The 19,554-nt window shown below is 39.8% G+C and overlaps 1 protein-coding gene across 12 annotated transcripts in view; it reads left to right on the top strand.

The window, feature by feature from the left end:
- The window catches only part of LOC148866885 (NOL1/NOP2/sun family protein), a 98,016-nt gene that overhangs the window by 6,139 nt on the left and 72,323 nt on the right, over positions 1-19,554 (top strand). For 4 of the 12 annotated variants that reach the window (XR_016110074.1, XR_016110071.1, XM_088978860.1 and 1 more), the window contains 3 exons: positions 2,198-2,335; positions 16,044-16,106; positions 19,413-19,534. Coding sequence is in view for 7 of the 12 variants with exons in the window: in XM_088978860.1 (XP_088834986.1) it covers positions 2,198-2,335; positions 16,044-16,106; positions 19,413-19,534 (323 nt within the window). In the remaining 5 variants the exon portion in view is untranslated. Of the gene's footprint in view, positions 1-2,194; positions 2,336-16,043; positions 16,107-19,412; positions 19,535-19,554 lie in introns of all 12 variants that reach the window. The other 8 variants (XR_016110072.1, XR_016110070.1, XM_088978857.1 and 5 more) reach the window with 3 other exon arrangements.

Below are 19,554 nucleotides of genomic sequence, written 5' to 3'. Positions count from 1 at the left end.
GACTGCTGCATCCTTCATACTCGCTGAAACCATAATCTCTAGGTGATCTATCTCCTGCCAAAGTGTTTTTAGCATGGAAAAATACATAGCAAGTGGCCTATCTCCCTGTTTTGTATTAATCACCTGATTCCTTAACTGATAGGCTCTAGCTACATTATGTTTCTAGGAATAGATCTCAATCACTTCGTCTCAAATCTCCTTTGCAGCATTAGCCCACAAAAAAGTTTTTAACAATGTGAGGTACATAGAATTACACAGCCAGGCACCATGTAATTCTCCTGTACTCGAAAGGAATCTGTATTAGGATTCTTCTCCTCCCAATAATGTACCCCAATTTCCTATGAGCACCAATTGCCATCTTGGTGATTGTGCCCATCCTAAATAATTTGTACCATCCAATTTTATTGTGGTAAACTGGTAATAATCCTTAGACCCAAAAGATCACTGATACTTCCTACAGTTAGACCCAGGTTACCAGTTGACTTCTGCTTAGTACTCCAACCCTTCATTTAAATGAATTGAAAAACAAAAAATAACCAGGTAGAAAGCCTCCAAGATTAGATTGATCTCACACACAAGGGTAGAAGACCTTTCCAGTGGAAGACAAACTTACTTGGAGAGAAATCTCTCTCCTCCCACCTCCCATCAGAGAGAAAAGTGAATTGATCTCTCTAGAAGGCTCAGAAATTGCCAGAAACTAAACTGCCCTACACAGTGTACAAAAAATTGCAGAATAGATAGGCTTGATAGAAGGGGACTCCAAGGTGGTGGTGGGCTGTGGCTTAGAGATCCAGACTCAGTGATATGGTGTTATAGAAATGAATTGAAGAATTTCAAATGGGTAACACAACATATGAATTTGACCATACAATGGGTGGGAAGGGAGGCTAGTGCACTTGCTGACTATCTAGCTAAGCAAGGAGTAACTAGGGATCAGTTGTATTGGGCCCACTTGTAATTTTTGCTGCTAATGAATCATTAATGAACTTTTATCTATAAAAAAAAACCTAGAGAAGTCCAGAAAGGTCTAAGCGCCCAATACTAGGTCAAAAATGAAGAGTCCAACTTGACTAGGACTCTTCCCTGCATTCCAGTTCTTCCTGGTTTTGATGCCAAAACATAGATCACTGTCTTGATGGCTGAAACCCACCAAAAAATCCAAGAACTAGGCAGTTTGAAGTAGATCGATAAGCCCTTTATCTCCTAATGCAATCGGCTGATCTAGGACTGCATGGATGAACTCCAAGAAACCCTTGTCTTGCTCTGATACCAAGTAGAAATCTGCTGAATCAAAAATCTGCAAAGAAAAGAAGTGTTTCTTGTGGAAGAAGAGAAAGAGAAGAGAAGAAGTTGAGAAAGAAAGAGCAAATCAGATCTGGCTGCCCTCTCCATTAGTATTTGTACTTCAATTAAAAAGAGGTTATAATGACTAATATGCACTTATAGGGCGACTAACACATAAAGCTGCATAAAAAACTAATTGACAGACAGCTGTGGGGAAATCTCTTGGTCTTTTCTTCCTAGGGGGAGAAGCATTGATGAGAAAGGCAATCTAACACTCTGAACAAAATAGAAGGCAGGAAAATAATAAGAGGAAAGTAATTGGGGAATGGGGTGAGAATTGGGAGGAAGATGAAGGGGAGGCTTTAGATATCGTTGATGACAAGTGAGGGGAATGCTGGAAATGTCGCAGGTTAAGGGAGAGGACTGGAGTTCCTTTGGCAGCTTTGAGATGGTGCTCGGGTTTAGTTTAGTTCTCTCAAGAGAATGAATCCAGATTTGGGTTTTTGCTTGATTGCTTCCTTTTGTATTCTAATTTGGGGTGGTTGGGGTGGTAAGATGTTCAGGGAATTTTTATTTATATTGGGCATTGGGTGCCTAGCCTCTCCTTAGTTTGGATGGAGGTGCTGTCTCAGCACCTCTTTAGGCTGTATTTGCTTTTCTTTTTTAATATATCTTCGTTTTCCATCATAAAAAAAGGGTTCCAACAAGAGTGTTGTGGTCCCCACTTCTTATCTAAACAAATAATAAACAAAAACAACTAACAAATCTGCACAAAATCCTCAACAGTTTTTATTTGCTTTTTGTATAGAAATTGATATCTGATTTGAAAGAAATGGACTGTATATTATTATTATCTGCCTAGACATTTCATTGTGCATATTACCTAACACTGATTGGAATTATTTTATAGCAGATCCTCATTATGTTGAAAGAAATGGACTGTATATCGGACAAGGAATGACGATGATGTCCAGGGCTGGGATCTTTCGTGCTTTGGAGGGAACTGCTATAGAAATGACAAATAGAGTGTATAGCCTGCCATCCTTTCATGGTATTCTTCTTTTGTTTTGTAAGAGTTGGCATAAAATACATGCTTTTGATATTTATACTTTCTTAGTTTTATTTGGTTTATTTACTTGAGTGCCTAAGGCCTAATTGTATAATTATTGTAGATACTTTCTGTTTCATAATTCCTTTTATTGGAATTAGAATATATTTTATTATTTCCTTGTGGCTGTATGAAATGAAGATAACTTTGAACTATACAACAAGCTGAGCACCAATCTATTCAAAGAGTTTTCAAATAACAAACACTTAAAATGCTCTTTGTTTGAGAGTTGAGACATAAAGTATCTATTGAGTCAAATCTTCTTCTCCTTGCTGGTGTTTGGGAAGGGGGAGGGGAAGGTACTTGGCAGTGGAGATGGAGTTGGGTTCCTAACATCCCAAGAAACTATGCTTCTTTGTATGGATGAAACCATCTTATCTTGAGGGCGAGGACAATGTTCAGAGAACTGGACTGGGCATAGAATCGGAAAAGGGAGAGGAGGTTCATGGGTCAGAGGTTGAACTGGATTCAAACCAGAGGTTGAACCGTGGTGATGTGGCATATATGTATATAATTAAGCCTCTTAACTCACGTGTTCTTTAAAATATGTGCGTAATAAAGTAATATATACAATAAAGAGTCATTAAATAATAAAAATAAAGGAATGGACTAATGGTAATTGAGCAATACACACATAAATAAGAGGTAGTGGGTTCAAGTCTTGCCATTGCCATTTTGAAATTTCATCTCACTCAGTGATCTGAATGGTTTTATGAAACCAGGACCAGTTCACCGGTTATCCGGTTAAATTGGCCGGTTTTCTGTCAAATCTGGTTTCTAGGATATGACTCTCCTGGCCAGTGCCTCGGGTCACGGTTCTATCCCAGAACAAACTTCATACTTGATTCAATTATGGAAAGATGGGAGAATACTATGTATAGCTTTCCATGGGGAACATCTTGTTTCTTGAGCAGAAATGCTAGCATCTCAGCCATTGTTCATCATCCCATGAATGCTTACTATCACCTTATTTTACAATTTATCTTTTGCTACCCATCCTATATCTTCATCATTTGCTTCTCTTTTTTCTATTGCACCTTCTCTTGAGCTTCAGGTGTACTCTCTCACCATCTGAAGGTTCAGCCCTCCCTAGAAGGTATGGAAGTACTAGGAATTCTAAGTGCAATATCATCAGAGACTCATTAGGCAAATGTGATTGAGACTGCTTTTTCCTAACTGGGTAACCTCAATGACCTTGATTTACCTATTGCTCTTTGTAAGGGTGTTCACTGTTGTACTAAGCATCCTATTGCTGATTTCACCTCTTGTGATTAGGGGTGCAAATTGGGTTGGCCTGAATTAGCATTTTACATTGCTTTGGGCTCAGGCCTTCAGGCCGGGCCCATTTAAATTTGGGCCAAAGCCCAACCTGAGTGCATCCAAGTTGGCAAGTTGCACTTGCACCCCTACTTGTGATAGTCAATCACCTTCTTACCGAGTTACTGTGCTTATTATATTCTTTCTATTTGTAGTGTTTCCCTTCACAGAAATGTTGTTGAGGGCCTTGAGGCCAAACAACTATCTAAGTGGAACAATGCCATGTTAGAAAAGTCAGGGTCCTTTACAAGAATAACACATGGGAACTAGTCGATCTTTGTGAGGGAAAGAAACTGGTTGGATGCAAGTAGGTATTTTCAATCAAGACTGAACATGTGGGTCTATAGAGAGTTGTAAAGGCAGATGTCGCAAAGTTTTTCTTAGTTGTATGGTGTGGACTATACAACTAAGATGAACTCAGTATGAGTTGCTAAGATGAACTCATAACTAGTTCTCTTATTTCTTATTGCCCACTTTGACTGGCCATTTTATCAATTGGATATAAAGAATGCTTTTTTTAATGGGGATCTTAAAGAGGAAGTATATATGCTTCACCCACTAGGATTTCAGGTTGAGGGTAGTGAAGAGGTGTGTTTATTACAGAAGTCATTGTAGGGGTTAAACCAATTTCCTAGAGCATGGTTTGGGAGGTTCAGTAAGTTGAGTGGGGTCGAATCTAATTCTGATGTGATCCAGTTGCCGCAAAATAAGGAGGTTATCGGTAGAGACTCAGGAGGGTAACTATTCAGAAATTAGTGTATAGAGAGGTCACGATTGGGAAAAGCCTGGGTCTGATGTTCTGAGGTGGTGAGGAGTTTGCTAGAAGAGCCTTTGAGGAATTTGAAAGAAGAAAAAGGGTAGAGAAATTGAAGAAGAAAGTCCTTCGGAATTTGGAAAGGAAGGAATGGAGTGATTTTTTTTAATTAATGAATCTTTTCTGTGTTGCTGATAAAAAAAAAAAAAAGAAAGGAATGGGATGAGGATGACTCAGTCCAGGAGGATATACTGGGAAATCATTGGGTCTGCATGAGCTTCTCTTGGAATCGTTTGGGTGTAGATTTTGCTTGTTAGTTGTGGGGTTAATGGGTTTTATGGGCTTTCTGAGGTGGTCAATTTCTGGTGATATCTTATCACCCTGCTCTGTATCTCTTCCCCTTTTATTTTTAATAAAATTCTATCTTTATTCTTTAAAAAAGGTTCAATAAGGTGGTAAAGTAAGTTGGTTTCCAACAATGCCAACCATTCATACCTTGTTTGTAAAGTGTGAGCGCGACAAGATAGCAGTTTTATTGTATATGTGGATGCCATCCCCATCATTGTTACTGGGAATTGGATGTCTGAAATTCAGAAGCTAAAGGATTTTTGGCATTCCAATTTGAAGTGAAAGAGCTACACCCCTTAAAGTACTTTCTTGGGATTGAAGTTGCTAGGTCACATAAAGGAATCTTCATGTCCCAATACAGTGGAAAGAGTTGAAGACCATCAAGGGGATGGGAAGGGCTATAGAGAGTTGACAGGGATCGGAATGCATAGGCAGCATAGTAGGTAGAGTAAATATTACCTTGACGCAGGATAAGAAGGAATGGGAGCAAAAATGGGTGATTCAAGCTAAGGATAAGATAGAAGACTGGAACAAGGTCGGTCGCATAGGTGATAATAAGAAACTTACATTTGAAAAGAACAATAATAGTAACCCTGTTTGAGAAGCACAAAGCCTTGCTTGACCTAGTGGAGGATAAGATGGATTTAAGAGCTGTTTGTATTCCAATGGGGGCTGGTCAAGTTAAAGTTGCAAAGTGGTCTCCAATAGCAAACTCAGAATCAGTAAACTTGGAGAAAGGGATAACAGTTCGTGTGCTAGGATTGCTATTTCATCTTTGGAAGACTGAGACCTTTACTGCATTGGCTTCTCTGTGTTTGCATTCCAATGGAGGCTGGTCAAGTTACAGTTGAAAAGTGGTCTCCAATAGCAAACTCGAAATCAGTGAATTTGGAGAAAGGGATAGCAGTTCGTGTGCTAGGATTGCTATTTCATGTTTGGAAAGTGGTCTCCAAAAGTTGGATCCAACCACATATGTTGAGCATGAAGGTTTTCTTGTCAGAGTTGATTTTCCAACCTGGGGAAGTTGATGCAGGAGCATGTGGGGCCCACATGTAGCCCTGCTAGCAGCTGGTTCTTGGGGGGCCATGCTAGTTGTTTCTCTTTGTTTTCTTATTTTCTTGAGTTATGTATCTTGTATGGACTATATAGTTGTTTGTAATGTCTTAGACTTTATTTTTAAGCTGTCATGGGAGTCACTTAAGTTGGGGGTATTTTGGTTAAATTGTGTTTTAGGGTGTCACTTTGCCTGGGGGCAGTTATTTAAGCCTCAACATGTTTGTAGAAGGATCTTTTTGCTATTTTAAAACCCTAAACCAAAGACATATACTATCCTCTGAAGTGGTGATTTCAACCCTAAAATTGGGTCGTTCTTTATTCTAGTTGCAAGTGTACTGCTTCACCTCAAGATGTATCACTTATTGTTATTGTTTTTTACTGGTTTTATACTTTTGCCGCATCACTTTTCTTGCATGCCCTTCCAATCTTTGTGCTCATCACCCTCCCCCCAAGTTTTTCACCCTAATGAAGTTTGGTGTAAACTAGTGCCCCCCAAAATAGGCGCCTTTTGCCAGGAAGTGTAGCTTGGGCAGAGACACTTTGGATCATTTGCAGAAAAGAATACCATCTCTTTTCTTATCCCCTAATTGGTGTGTTCTTTGTAAATCTAACGGTGAGACTTGTTCCCACTTATTATATCTTGTTTCTTTATTGTAAACATTTGAGAATGGTTATTCTCTTTAGTTGTGTGTAGGTGGAATTTTCCAATGGGGGTTAATGGTCTCCTTGATCCATCTTTTTGTGGTATTCCTTACAAAAGTGGAAAGATTGTTTTGAGATGCATTTGAGGTATTGATTTGGATGATTTGGGAGGAGAGAAATGCAGGAATTTTTCTTTTCTAGAGGAGAGAAGCAAGGAGGTGGTGAAAATCAATCTGATTTTATATTGTACTCAATGATCGGGTTATAGTGGGAGAACCACTTCCCAACAAAAGGCCCTCACCTTATACCTAGGGGAAGACAGTGGGGAATATGGACAAGATGGAGAACTTCATCCAAACAAACAAATGGAGGAAAGTGATCAAGATGGTGAAGAAGAGAATCCTACTTGAGGAAACAAAAACAAGAGGCAAGAGGAGTCTGAAGATTAGGGAAGACAAGAAGGCAATGTTCCTCTTGGAGAAGGAAGAATTGAGCTGGTTCAAAGGCTTTCTGGATTGACTACTCTACGCTGAGAGAACACAAGGGTGGAAAAATGAGCTGGTGAGAGGTGGAAAAAAGGTTCCTGGTAGAAAATAGATGGAACAAAAGTGGTTGTTTTATCACCTTGATTGAATACTTTGGAAACGGAAGGAAGCAACTGTTTACCCGAAGGGAAAGGAAAGCTGAGTTGGAAATTGCTATCAAGCAATTGAAAACTATGGTCTTGGTGGAGTAAGAAGCAGTTAGTTGTGGCCAAGTCTAGTGCTGAAATCAAGTATAGGGCTTTGGCACATAGGGTGGTTGAGGTGTTATGGCTGAGAAACCTATTAACTGAGTTGGGCTTTACTATTGTCAGATCCTACCTTTTGTTGATTCTAAATATCAGCTTGCTGATGTATTCACTAAAACTATGCCTTTCCCGTGCCATGGTAAGTTGTGTAACATGTTGGGAATGTATAATATTTACAACCCAACTTGAGGGGGTGTGTTAATTTATGTTATTCTGGCTGGAGGGTATGCTAGTCATTGTACCTGCTTTAAGTTACACCTTATTTAAATAACAATAGTGGGGTGCCAACACTGACTTTTGGCTCTCCAATCTTTCTTTTTCTTCTCTGATTTCTAACTCTTTTCTTTTACAGATTATATAAATGAATTTCATTCTTAATGATCATGAATAATTTTATGTTTAACAGAATGATCAAATTGTTATCAACAGTTCAGTATTTAAAGTTCTGTTTATTCATTTACTTGTACCTTACAAGTGCAATATTTTTATGTTTCATTAAATCTTATTACCTAAGTTGCCACTTTTCTTTCTCAAAAGAAAGTTACTCTACTGCTTGCCAGTACTTCATTTGTTTTCTAATCTCACTTTGAAGAATCAACATTTGTACTGCTACAAAGTTTCATAGCTACTTACCTTCACAAGGTCAGCTCAACTTAGGTTTCTTCCTTTTATTTTGTAGTTCTCTATTTATTCTTCTTTTTCCTCTTGCTTGTCTTGCGTTGCTGGAAGTTTTGTCAATGAATGGTATCCCTTCTTGCAAGAGAGGGGCTTTTATAGAAAAATGGAAGCAGTTAGATAACTTCCCACAGCCTACCTTGGGTGCCAAATGTCACCCCACTTAAATGAGAGATAAGGAGTCTTCTCCTTATGAAAATACAAATGGCATACCCTTAAAGAGGTGGGGCACCTCATAAATGAGAGAAGGTGAGACTGGACTTTAGATGTCTAGATGAGCCTCTCTTAAATGAGACTGGACTTTAGATGCCACCAATCATGAATTCAATTGACTAACATTGGTCCAATGGGAGAGTTTCCAATAACTACCATTTTTCATGGGGTTGCAGGGAATGAAAGTTGTGGAAGTGAAGGGATACTGTCAAACAATCATATACTGGATGAAGTAGTTGTTTTCCTATGAATATACAAGAGAGGATGGAGAATAGGTTTGTAGAAGTTGCAAGATGGAGATCAGCAAATACTTTGTCAGATGTGTTAGCCAAGCAAGGGGTAAATAGGGAAGAATTGTTTTGGGCTCAGCTGTGATTCCTGTATTTCTTTCCTAGTTTATTGTAAGATTCAAGGAGGGGTTGCAGCTCACACCTCTTCCTCGGATGTTGTATGAATTCACAACTCTAAATTAGCTTCTGAATTAATAAATTTATTATTATTCATCAAAAAATAAGTTGCAAGATGGAGGAAAGTGATGAAGATTGAAGCAAAAGATCTCATATTTGAAGAGATAAGGATCAGAGGCCAGCAGAGTTTGAAGATTTAGGGAGGCAAAGAAAGCCACAATACTGTTGGAAGGTCTTGAAGTTTGTTTCAGAAGCAAGTTCTAAAGGTAAACAAATGAACTTTACGAAGTTCAACCTTGATGGAAGAAAGAGTTATGAGTTGGAATGCAAAAGGAATGCAAAAGGATGTTACATAACTCTGCAGGAATTCTTTGGAGGAAGAAAGAAGCAGTTGGTTTGCTTCCCAGAAAGTAGAAGGGGTAATGGATGGAAGGTAGTGGCAGAGGTACTGAGTGACTTTACTCAGCAGCTGAAAACAAAACAAGTAGAGGCTGTAGCAAAGGAAAAGAAAGGGGGTAAACAAAAGAGAGAGGAAGAACCCATTGATAGGAAATGGATGATTGCAGAAAAAGGAAAAAGAAGTTGTAAACTGGTAGCAACAGTAGAAAAAGAGGATTGGGGGAAGAAATTTGTGGTGGAAACTTCAAGTCCACCAAAGGATTGAAGAGGTATTGCTCAGGCGATACTCACTTACTCAGAGAATTAAACCTGCAAAAGTCGATGGTGATTACTCCTTATGAATCTTGTAAAGCTTTGATAGATCTGGGTGAAGACGAAGTAGAGATTTCAGCTTTAAGCATTCACTCAGAGGCTGGTGTTGCCACAGTCTCGAAATGGTGTCCTCTCTCCAATACCAAATGTCTTGAGATTGAAGACAATGTAATAGTCAGATTGCTTGGGTTACCCTTCAATCTCTGGAAGGAGGAAGTATTACAGTCAATAGCTGTAATCTGTGATGCAAAACTAGAAGGTGTTTTTGATTGTGAACACCATTCAGTTGTAGTGATGTTAGGTGGTGTTAAACCCAGTGACATTTCAAGGAAGATAGATGTTGTTTCAGAGGGTTTAGTATACCCCGTTTGGTTTGCTATGTCCATTGAAGCCCAACTATGGAAGGAGGGAAGAAGGGAGGAAGATGAAGGGGCAGAACAGGCCTGGTTGCTTGGTTTGCAAGGCAGAGTAGTCACTACAAAAGAGGCTAAGTCATCTGAGGTAACCAGGAAAAAAGAGAATAATTTAACCACTTGGGGAGAGTCTGCATGGCAGGGTGGGCTGAGGGATGGCAGGTCCTATGTTCAGTCGGTGACAGGAGGATTAATTGGAGGCAGACTTGCGCCAGGAGTTCAAATTTCAAAAGAAATTGAACAAAGTTCGACAAGGGTTCAGGTGTCAAGCCGGTCTTGTGAGCCAGTTCATTCTGGTCCATTGAACCAAGGCCAGTAACATGTTGTTTTAAGTAAACACGTGACTGGTAATTGGTAAAGAGGTTGGTGGGCTGGGCCCAGGCCCATAAAAAAGTAATGGGTCTATTCCTGTGAATGGACCGGCTGTGTTAAATAGTATGGACCCAGGCTATAAAGAGCCACATGCCAACTTAAGTAGGCACGTGACCAAAGGGAATAGGGAGATGGTGGACCAAAAGGATGGTCTATTGTCGTCCCCCTCGAGTAAATCTCATCCACCGCCCTCAGGAGAGAAAGTTAGCTGTAGTGGTGCCACAATTTCGAACTGGGCATGGGTTCCGAGCAAGAAGAAAAGCTACTTCCCGGAACGATGCAATCCGAGGTTCAAGAAGCACCCATTGACAGTGGAGACAGGGTGTTCCTTCATTCCGGTGATAGTAAACCAGAATATTACGGACACGTTTGAGGTCTGTGTGATGGAGGAAGATGGTAGCTCAGAATCAGAGTCTGAATGTTCTTCAAGTATTGGAAGTGTTGAACTGAAAAAAGCCAAATCTCTCAGTGTTGATGAGAGCCTTCACACCGAGCTGCTTTTTTTGGAAAACGATGTTTTGGATTTATCAGATTCAGCCTAGGAGAAGCACTCTCAATTTCTCCCATTACCTAAGGAATTGGGGTTTACTGCAGCTATTATAGAGGAGAGGTAGGGGACACCAGTTCTTAAATTTGCTCCCAGTTCGCTAGAGCAGCACGACATTGATAGAGGAACAGAGGAACAAGACTTACCTTTGTCACCGACCACAGAGTCATCAACCAGGGGACAACATCTAAAGGCAGACTCTGATGCAAGGACTAAAACAACATTGGTTGAACACATTGGGAACCCACAATCTTCCCTTTTAGAAGGATTATCCACGACCTTGCCCCTTCATGTTGCTCCTCAAGAGTCATTGACCTCTTCCCACAACCATTCAGGTAATATTGCCAATTCGTTTTCTGGTACTGATGTGGGTTTCCTGCCTGGAACAGATACTTTTGCAACTCAACTTGATACAGCAGCCATGGATGGAAAGTACTTAATTGGGGACAAGGAGGGCAAAGAACAAGAGGAAGTGGGAAGGGGAAGAGAATCACAGTAAGAGGAGTTAAGAAAATATAGGATCATATTTGTATGTTTTTGGAGGAGTATAAGAGAAAAGAGGAAGAGGTAGGGAAGTATGAGGTTCAAGAAGGCTCAGTAAAAACAGGGGTTCAAAGAAGGAAAAAAGCAGGGGATGAATCAATTATGGGAAACATGCAGCAGGAGGAATTAGAGAGGATTTGGGGACAGATTTGTGCTCTCCTTGAGGAGTATAGGCAAACAGAGGAATCTTTGGAGGAAAACCAAGGAATTTCAGAAAGGCAAAATAAAACAAAAGCAGCCTTAAGCAGATCTGGTACAATTAATAACCGAAGGAAGAAGAAAATATCAGAAGTGGAAAGATTGATATTAGATATAGAAAATTTGGAATTCAGTAGAAGAGGGGAGAGAAGGAAAGCCTCTAAGTAGAGGCCTGATCTCAGAAGGGGATGCCAAATCACTTATCTCCATGAAAGTCATTAGCTGGAATGTGAGGGAGTTGGGAAGTGCTAGGAAAAGAAGGCTGATTAAGGACCTCCTTAGAAGGGAAAGGCCGGATATAGTGATGCTACAGGAGACCAAATTAGCTGATATTGATAGAAGATGGGCAAGAAGCATCTGGAAAGCTTCTTGGGGGGCTTCGGGGGGAATTGCTACCTTTTGGAGAGAGGATACAGTGGAGGTTTTGGAGGAGCTAGTAGGTAATTTTTCAGTGTCGTTAAAATTCAAGATGGTAGAGGATGGATTTACGTGGGCTCTAACTAATGTGTATGGACCAAGCAATTACTGAGAAAGGAATGAATTTTGGGAAGAACTTTATGGGATTCAAGGGCTTTGGGATGGTCTGTGGTGCTTGGGGGGGGGGGAGATTTCAATGTAATTCAATTTACGAATGAATCAAATAACCCCTAATTGGTCATTACAACCAGCATATGGAGATTCAACGACTTTATTAATAACTATGAGTTAAAGGAACTCCCATTGCTGCAAGCTCTCTATACTTGGTCCAACTTTCAGGAGGCACCAACCTGCTCGAAATTAGATAGGTTCCTTTTCAATGAAAGCTGGGAAAATAAGTGGGCAGACTTGATAACAAGGGCTCTACCTAGAGTCACATCTGACCATTGCCCCATTGGCCTAGGACAGGAGCCCTTTAGGAAAGGACCTCGGCCCATTAGGTTTGAGAACATGTGGTTGACTCAACCGGACTTCGTGAAGAAGGTTGAGGAATGGTGGAGAGAAGACCTAAGGGAGGTGAAGTGGAAAGGGGTAAGATTTCTGATTTCACAAAAAACTAAAAAGATTGAGAGCACATGTGAAGGATTGGATTAGGGAGCATTTTGGGAGAATAGAAGAAATTTAATCCTCTCTGTTGTGCCAAATAGAGGAATTGGATGTGAAGGAATCCCAAAGAGCCATAAGCCCTCAAGGTAGAGATCGGAGATGGAATCCAAAAGGAGAGTTAGATGAAGTCATTTTGAGAGAAGAAATTTCTTGGAGGCAAAAGTCTAGATGTAAGTGGATTAAGGAAGGAGACAGGAACACAATTTTTTCATGACCTAGCCAATGGAAGGAGAAGGAAAAACCTAGTGTCCAAACTGGAAGTGGATGGAATAGTCTATGATACCCAAGAGAGGATAGCCAATTGTTTTGTTGAACATTTCAAGTCCATTTTGAGGAGACCCCTAAGCCCTAGTGTGGAGTTGGAAGGTGTGACCTGGCAGAGGCTTCTAGAAGAGAGTAGAAGCTGGTTGGAAAGGAATTTTGAGGAGGAAGAAATTAGAAAATCCGTGTTTTCCATGAACAGATCTAAAGCACCAGGGCCAGATGGGTTTACAATGGCTTTCTTTCAAGATTGTTGGGACGCAGTCAAAGAGGATTTAATTGAGGTCTTAAAGGAATTTGAGAATAATCTAGTGATGAGTCGGGGAATTAATCCTACCTTTTTAGCCTTAATTCCCAAGAAGAAAGAGACCAAGCATCCAAAGGACTTTAGACCTATCAGATTGGTGACTAGTGTTTACAAGATTGTGGCAAAAGTCTTATCTTTGAGAATAAAAAGGTGCTTCCTTGTCTTATTAGCCAAGCGCAAGGAACTTTTGTTCAGGGGAGACAAATTGTAGATAAGATTCTAATAGCAAATGAATGTGTGGAGGAAACGAGGAGATTAGGGCGTCAAGGTTATGTGTGTAAACTAGATCTTGAAAAGGCCTATGACTTGGTGGATTGGGGATTCTTATCACTTGTGCTAAGGAAGTGTAGGTTTGGGGATAAATGGTGCAAATGGATAAACGGTTGCCTTTCCAATTGCCATTATTCCATCCTAGTCAATGGGGTAATTAATGATTTTTTCCCAACTAGTAGGGGTTTGAGACAAGGCGATCCCATATCAACTTTCCTTTTCACTTTAGTCGCCGATGCTTTTAGTAGACTCCTCTCAGAAGCGAATAAAGCCGGATCTCTAAAAGGGTGGAGAATAGGTAGAGATAGAGTTTCAGTTACCCATCTCCAATTTGCAGATGACATAATAATCTTTTGCGAAGGTTGTGATTTAATAGAGGTAAGGGATTTGAAGGATTTAATAATTCACTTTGAGAGGGCCTCAAGTTTGAAGGTAAATTTTGAGAAGAGTTGTGTTGTGGGAGTTCATTTGAACAGAGAGGAGATGGAGTCTATAGCAGCCTTGTTAGAATGCACTTGCTCTCAGTGGCCTCTATCCTACCTAGGACTTCCTCTAGGTGCAAATCCAAAGGAAAGTAGGTTTTGGAACCCAGTGGTGGAAAAATTCGAGAAAAGATTGGTAGCTTGGAAGAGAAACTATATTTCTGTGGGTGGTAGAGCTACTTTGATTAAAGCAACTTTAGCCAACTTGCCATTATATTTCTTGTCGGTCTTTAGAATTCCTAAAAGGGAGGCAAAGAGGTTGGAAAAACTGATGAGGGACTTCTTATGGGAACCTGGAGAAGAGAAAAAAGATCAATTGATTAGGGGGGAGGTGGTGAGTCAGAGTAAAAAAGGAGGCCTAGGCTTAGGGAATGTGGTGAGTAAGAATAAGGCTCTTTTAGGTAAGTGGCCTTGGAGGTGGCCCTTGGAGAGGAAGAGGTTGTGGCATGAAGTAGTGAAAAGTATTCATGGCTGTTTTGGATCAGGTTGGGATGCGGGGGTATCTCGAAGGGCTTTGCTTACAACACCTTGGAAGGTGATCTCTGGCATTCTCCCTAAATTCCTTAGTTTTGTAAGGTACAATGCTTGTTCTGGAAACTCCATTCTTTTTTGGGAAGATACTTGGGTGAGCACTCAACCCCTGAAAGACCATTTCCCTTTTCTCTATTCCATCTCCCTTTTTAAAAGGAAACCTATTTCATGGTTCCTTTCCCCCCCCGGTTTGCCCTTTGGCTTTAAATTGGGATTTTGGGTTTCAAAGAGGGTTAAGGGATGAAGAATTTCATTGTGTTTCAGAGCTATTGTTGCTTCTAGATTCGGTGTATCCGGACCCCACTAACCCGGATAAAAGAGTTTGGGCCCTAACTCCGATTGTCTCCTTCACTTGTGCATCTTTCTTCAAAGCCCTTTGTTGAGTTGCTCTAACCCTTCCTTTCAGGTCTTCCCTGTTAAAGAGGTTTGGTCAAGGCCAGTACCCCCCAAAATAGCAGTGTTTTGTTGGGAAGCCTATCATGGTAAGATCAGTACTGTGGAAAACTTGCAAAAGAAGAAACCTTTTATGTGTCTGTCCCCAAATTGGTGCTTTATGTGTAAAGTGAAGGGTGAGGACTGTAACCATTTGCTGATATCGTGCTCCTTTTCTGCCAGTATTTGGAATTGGGTTGTTTCCTTATTTGGGTGCAGGTGGAACTTGCCCTCTGAAGTAAAGCTGCTGTTCACTCTGGCTGCTCTTGGGAGATTGACAAAAAGAGGGAAGCTAATGTGGAAATGTATTAGAGCCGCTACTTTGGGGATTTTATGGGAAGAGAGAAATGCTAGAATATTTCAAGAAAAGGAAAGAAGTCTTTCTGAAATCAAGGAATGCATATTGACAAGGACAATCTCATGGTTGAAATCTTCACAATTGTTGGCAGATTATTTCTCCTTTGATGACTTATGGAGAAACTGGGAAGCAGTGGCTTCTACAGTATCCACCAAGAACAAATCACAAGTTGAATGGAAACCCCCACCGGATGGAGTGGTAAAATTGAATTTTGAGGGCAGCTGCCAGGGTAACCCAGGGCCATTTGGAATTGGTGGGATTCTGAGAGACAAAGACAGCAATATTTTGTCTCTTTTTTCAGGACCAGTGGGTGAAAGTGATTTTGTAAGGGCAGAATTACTAGCAGCGGTACAAGGTATACAGATGGCTAGTCAAATTGGAGTCAACAATTTGTTAGTAGAAGGGGATTCCAAGGTAGTAGTAGGCTGGCTGAATAGCCCAGGTACAGCTTGCTGGGGCTGTAGGGACCTGTTAAAGAAGGTTAAGTGGATGACAAGAAATATGACTGTGAGGTTTCAGTGGCTCAGCAGATCAGCAAATGCAGTGGCTGATTCTCTGGCCAAGCGAGGGGAGATCTGTTTTGGGCTACTTTGTAATTTGTGTTTCAGGCTTGGGCATGTTTAGTGTATATGATTCAGTCCTCGGGGGAGGTAACATCTCATGCCTCTTCCTAGGTTTGATTTTATTTTCTTTATTTGAATTAATAAAACTACTCTCAATCAAAAAAAAGTTTCATAGCTACTTCTTTTATTGTCTCTCATTCCCAGGGGCATTTTAAAGCAGTGACATGACAGTCACACATGGATTTGGTACTGTTTTATTGGTTGGCTCATTTGTATTTTCTTAGAATAGGATTTGATGCTTTTTCTTTTTTATGTTTCATTTGGTATGTCTATATTCGAACGTATATTTGACATGTTTGGTTGTGGTTTCATTTCCAGATGTGCTTGAGGGGGAAATATTTCTTCAAAACTTGCCGAGCATTGTTGCTGCACATGCTCTAGGTATTTCCTTTATTTTTAAAGTAAAAATGTACTAAAAAGAAAATGGAAGATGCAAGTAGAAAGTTAAGGGGTTTCATTTCACCTTAAGAAAGAATACAACAACCTCTTACGATTGTTTGGCTATGCAATAACCAACTAGACATCAATATTTACAAGGTCTAATGTTGGTCAATCAGAACCAAGGTGTGCTCTTTCTACATCTTCAAACTTAGGGTGAGCTATCAATCAATCTTACATTAATGAACAAATGCCAGCCACAATTCTTCTGGTATCATGTTGCTTCCTGTCAAATATTCTTTTGTTCCTATTCCTGTCTGTATACCATAAAAAGGCTATTACCAATGTCCCTGCTATCTGGGTTCATTGGAGGGATGGACTTTAAAAGATCTAACCTTTGGCATTTCCTTGCACAAAATGGCTGTTCATATATTCAAGCTTATGTTCTCATGGTTGTTTGCCTGAGATTTTACCAGTGCACCATGAAATGGCCCCTAACAATCTCTCTTTTCTAGCTCATGGCAATGTTAGGCCACAAGGAGAAAATATGATGTGGTCGTGCTGGTCTAAACTGAAGTCATCCAAATAAACAAAGGATGATGGACCAAATAAGATCTGACATCTTACAATAAAAAAACATACCGCATCCTCTTAAAATTTCTTTAATGGGCTGAATGAGGGACTCTTCCTGTTTTGTTTTTGTGGGAGGGTTTTCTCTGTGTGGCTGTACAGCTCCTCGTTGTAGAGTTTTTGGGGTCTCATCTTTGTACTTTCTCTTGATTCCTCCTTTTGATTGAAATAGTATGTTTTCTTTTACTAAAAATACCTCTAGATTTTAGGTGGTTGACTGTCAAGATACTGTCCAAAGACATCAACCACGCAGAGGTTTCTGCCCTAGATGGAATTGAGTTGCCCCAAATCCCTTTCAAAGGATATCACTCCATGTAGTTACTGATAATTGCATTATGAAAAGAATTCAGAGTAAACATTGCCTTTGCTTTCACACATTCTTTTCACCATCTGTGTTGGTTGAATCATGGCTGATCTTCGACTATTCTAACTTGTGAAGAGATTGACACATTCCTCCAGTTATCTGTCAAAAAGTTGTCTTCTAAATATTAGCCACCAAACAAACTTAACTCTGAATTTCAAAGCACTGACTGCTATGTCCTTAGAATTTAATCTAAATGGTGTTGACAGATGTCACAGAACATACCAACTCAGACCATTGCCCACCAAAAGTTTTGTAAAACAAGCAAAAACTAAAAGAAACTTCATGGTCTAGGTAGTCTTGGCAGCATTATGTTTGTTCTTCTGCCTAAATTACAGTTTATGGTCCCTGCTTATCATCTCATCTTAGCATATTCTAGCTGTTATTTCCCGTCTTGCTGCAGAAAATCAATCATATTAGCTTTAATCATGTTCCACTCTTTGTCCAATCAGATATCAAGAATAGGAATTACCATTGGGCAATTTTTTGAAAACCACACCAAACCTGATGGTTGAACCTGGAATTTAATCGGTCCAACACATGTATACAAGAACCAAGTAAACGGGGTGTATGTGCATAAAAGGTGATATACACCCCTGTCATGTTTTGGCATCACATGAGTGATTCAGGTTGTCGCATGATCCAGTTTATTTGGTTTCTGATTTTTTTTTTTTTAATTTGTAACTTGAAGCTTTATTAGTTAAGATAATAGAGCAATATGTGCAACAAGCAAGCAGTCACCCACAGGTCTGACTGAAGTCACTAGACTCGTACTATTAGCAATTTACACAAGGACTAGATTATATATGATCTATTTGATCCTGGCTGTGCTTTAAGAAACTCCCACAACAGCTGATTCTTATTGATCCCTTCTTTAGCCAAAGCATCAGGTGAATCATTTGCTGATTTATGTATCAATGAAAACATAACTCTTTGTTCTCTTATCATTGCCTTGATCTACCTCAAGGTGTTACTTTAATGCCATGTTCCCATGCTGTCATTCTTCAACCAGTCCACTACAACCTTTGAGTTACTTTCTACGACTAAGTTTGTCATGTTAAACATCTTTCCCGATCTGCTCCATGTAAACTGCCAGCAGTTCTGCTGTTGAGGAGTTCCTGTTGCCTATTGGACCCAAAAAAAGCCCATTTGATTTCTGATTTCTTAGAGTGTTAATATTTCATAAAGTCCAAGAGTAGTTCTTTATTTGTGATTGAAACCCAAGGTGAGTTATTTTCTTTCAGAATTTTTGCTTTTAGGAAATTGTAAACTCTGAAATCTCAATTTTGTAACTTGAGTTAGTGATGCTACATTGGTAGGCTTTACCCACTTAACTCAAAGCCCATATGCACAGAAGTTCCCCTTATTGTCCTTGGGCTATAAATGTTTAAAGATTTATGTTCTGACTTGAGAATGAAGCCTGAAGCGCAAAACTCACTCTTGCAAGCCTCACTTGGAAGAGTAGAAAGAGAATAAGATATCAGGAGATATTTTATGTTTTTATTTCTTAAAAGTTTCTTTTATTAGGTTAATAGGTTGCTTGATTTGCAAATTAGGTACTCCCACCTCTCTCCTTGATGAATTTTTATCTTGCCTTTAAAAAAAGGTCTTGGTAGGTTCTCCTGCCTTTCATGTTTGCATTCTTGAAGGAAAAAACCTATCTCAGATGGTGGTGAAACCATTGTCTCCTTGTGATTTGTTGAGACCAATGTTCTTAAACTCTTAACTTTCTGATTATGCATCTTTTGTATCTTAATTTTGTTCCTTTCATACTTTTTGTTTTTTGTATCCTTTGTTTTGGAAGATCCTTATCTTGCTAATAAGTTTCCCTGTAACTGATCGAAAGAACACGATTGCAAGATTCACATGGATCCATCTCCATGAAAAGTGAAATCCCACCAACATCCACCTCCGTCATCCTAAAACCCTTCACCAGATGACATTAGTTTTTTTACACTTCTACTGCATTACCCACTTACTCAATCCTACCACATCTTCCCTTTCTTTGATGTTCTTGACTCATTTAAGTCAGGAAGTGTCTTCTGTAGTGTACAGCTTTATGAGCTTCTGCCCTAAGAGCTAATAGGAATGTAGCCCTTCATTCCCACCTGTGCAAATCTTCCTCTCATTAGAAGCTTCTAGATTAAAAATCTTCCAACAATACATGGAATTTTAGCTACTGGTAATTTATTATATTTCTACTCTCATTGCTTTTTGGTATGATTTTGCATTCATGTACATTTGTAATTTTGGATCTAATGATATTGCTTGGTCTGAAGAAGTCATCTCATGATTCAAATGGTGTATGAATGTTTTAGATCCTCATCGAGGAGAGAGGGTATTAGACATGTGTGCTGCTCCAGGAGGGAAAACTACCGCAATTGCAATCCTTATGAAGGATGAAGGAGAGGTAGTTGCAGTTGATAGATCTCACAACAAGGTATAATATCATTTTAGTAC

This window comes from Nelumbo lutea, chromosome 3 (genome assembly GCF_056320005.1).
Source record: "Nelumbo lutea isolate HS-2025 chromosome 3, American lotus-T2T, whole genome shotgun sequence".
Taxonomy (NCBI): Eukaryota; Viridiplantae; Streptophyta; class Magnoliopsida; order Proteales; family Nelumbonaceae; genus Nelumbo; species Nelumbo lutea.
This window is presented reverse-complemented; position numbering and strand designations above follow the sequence as displayed.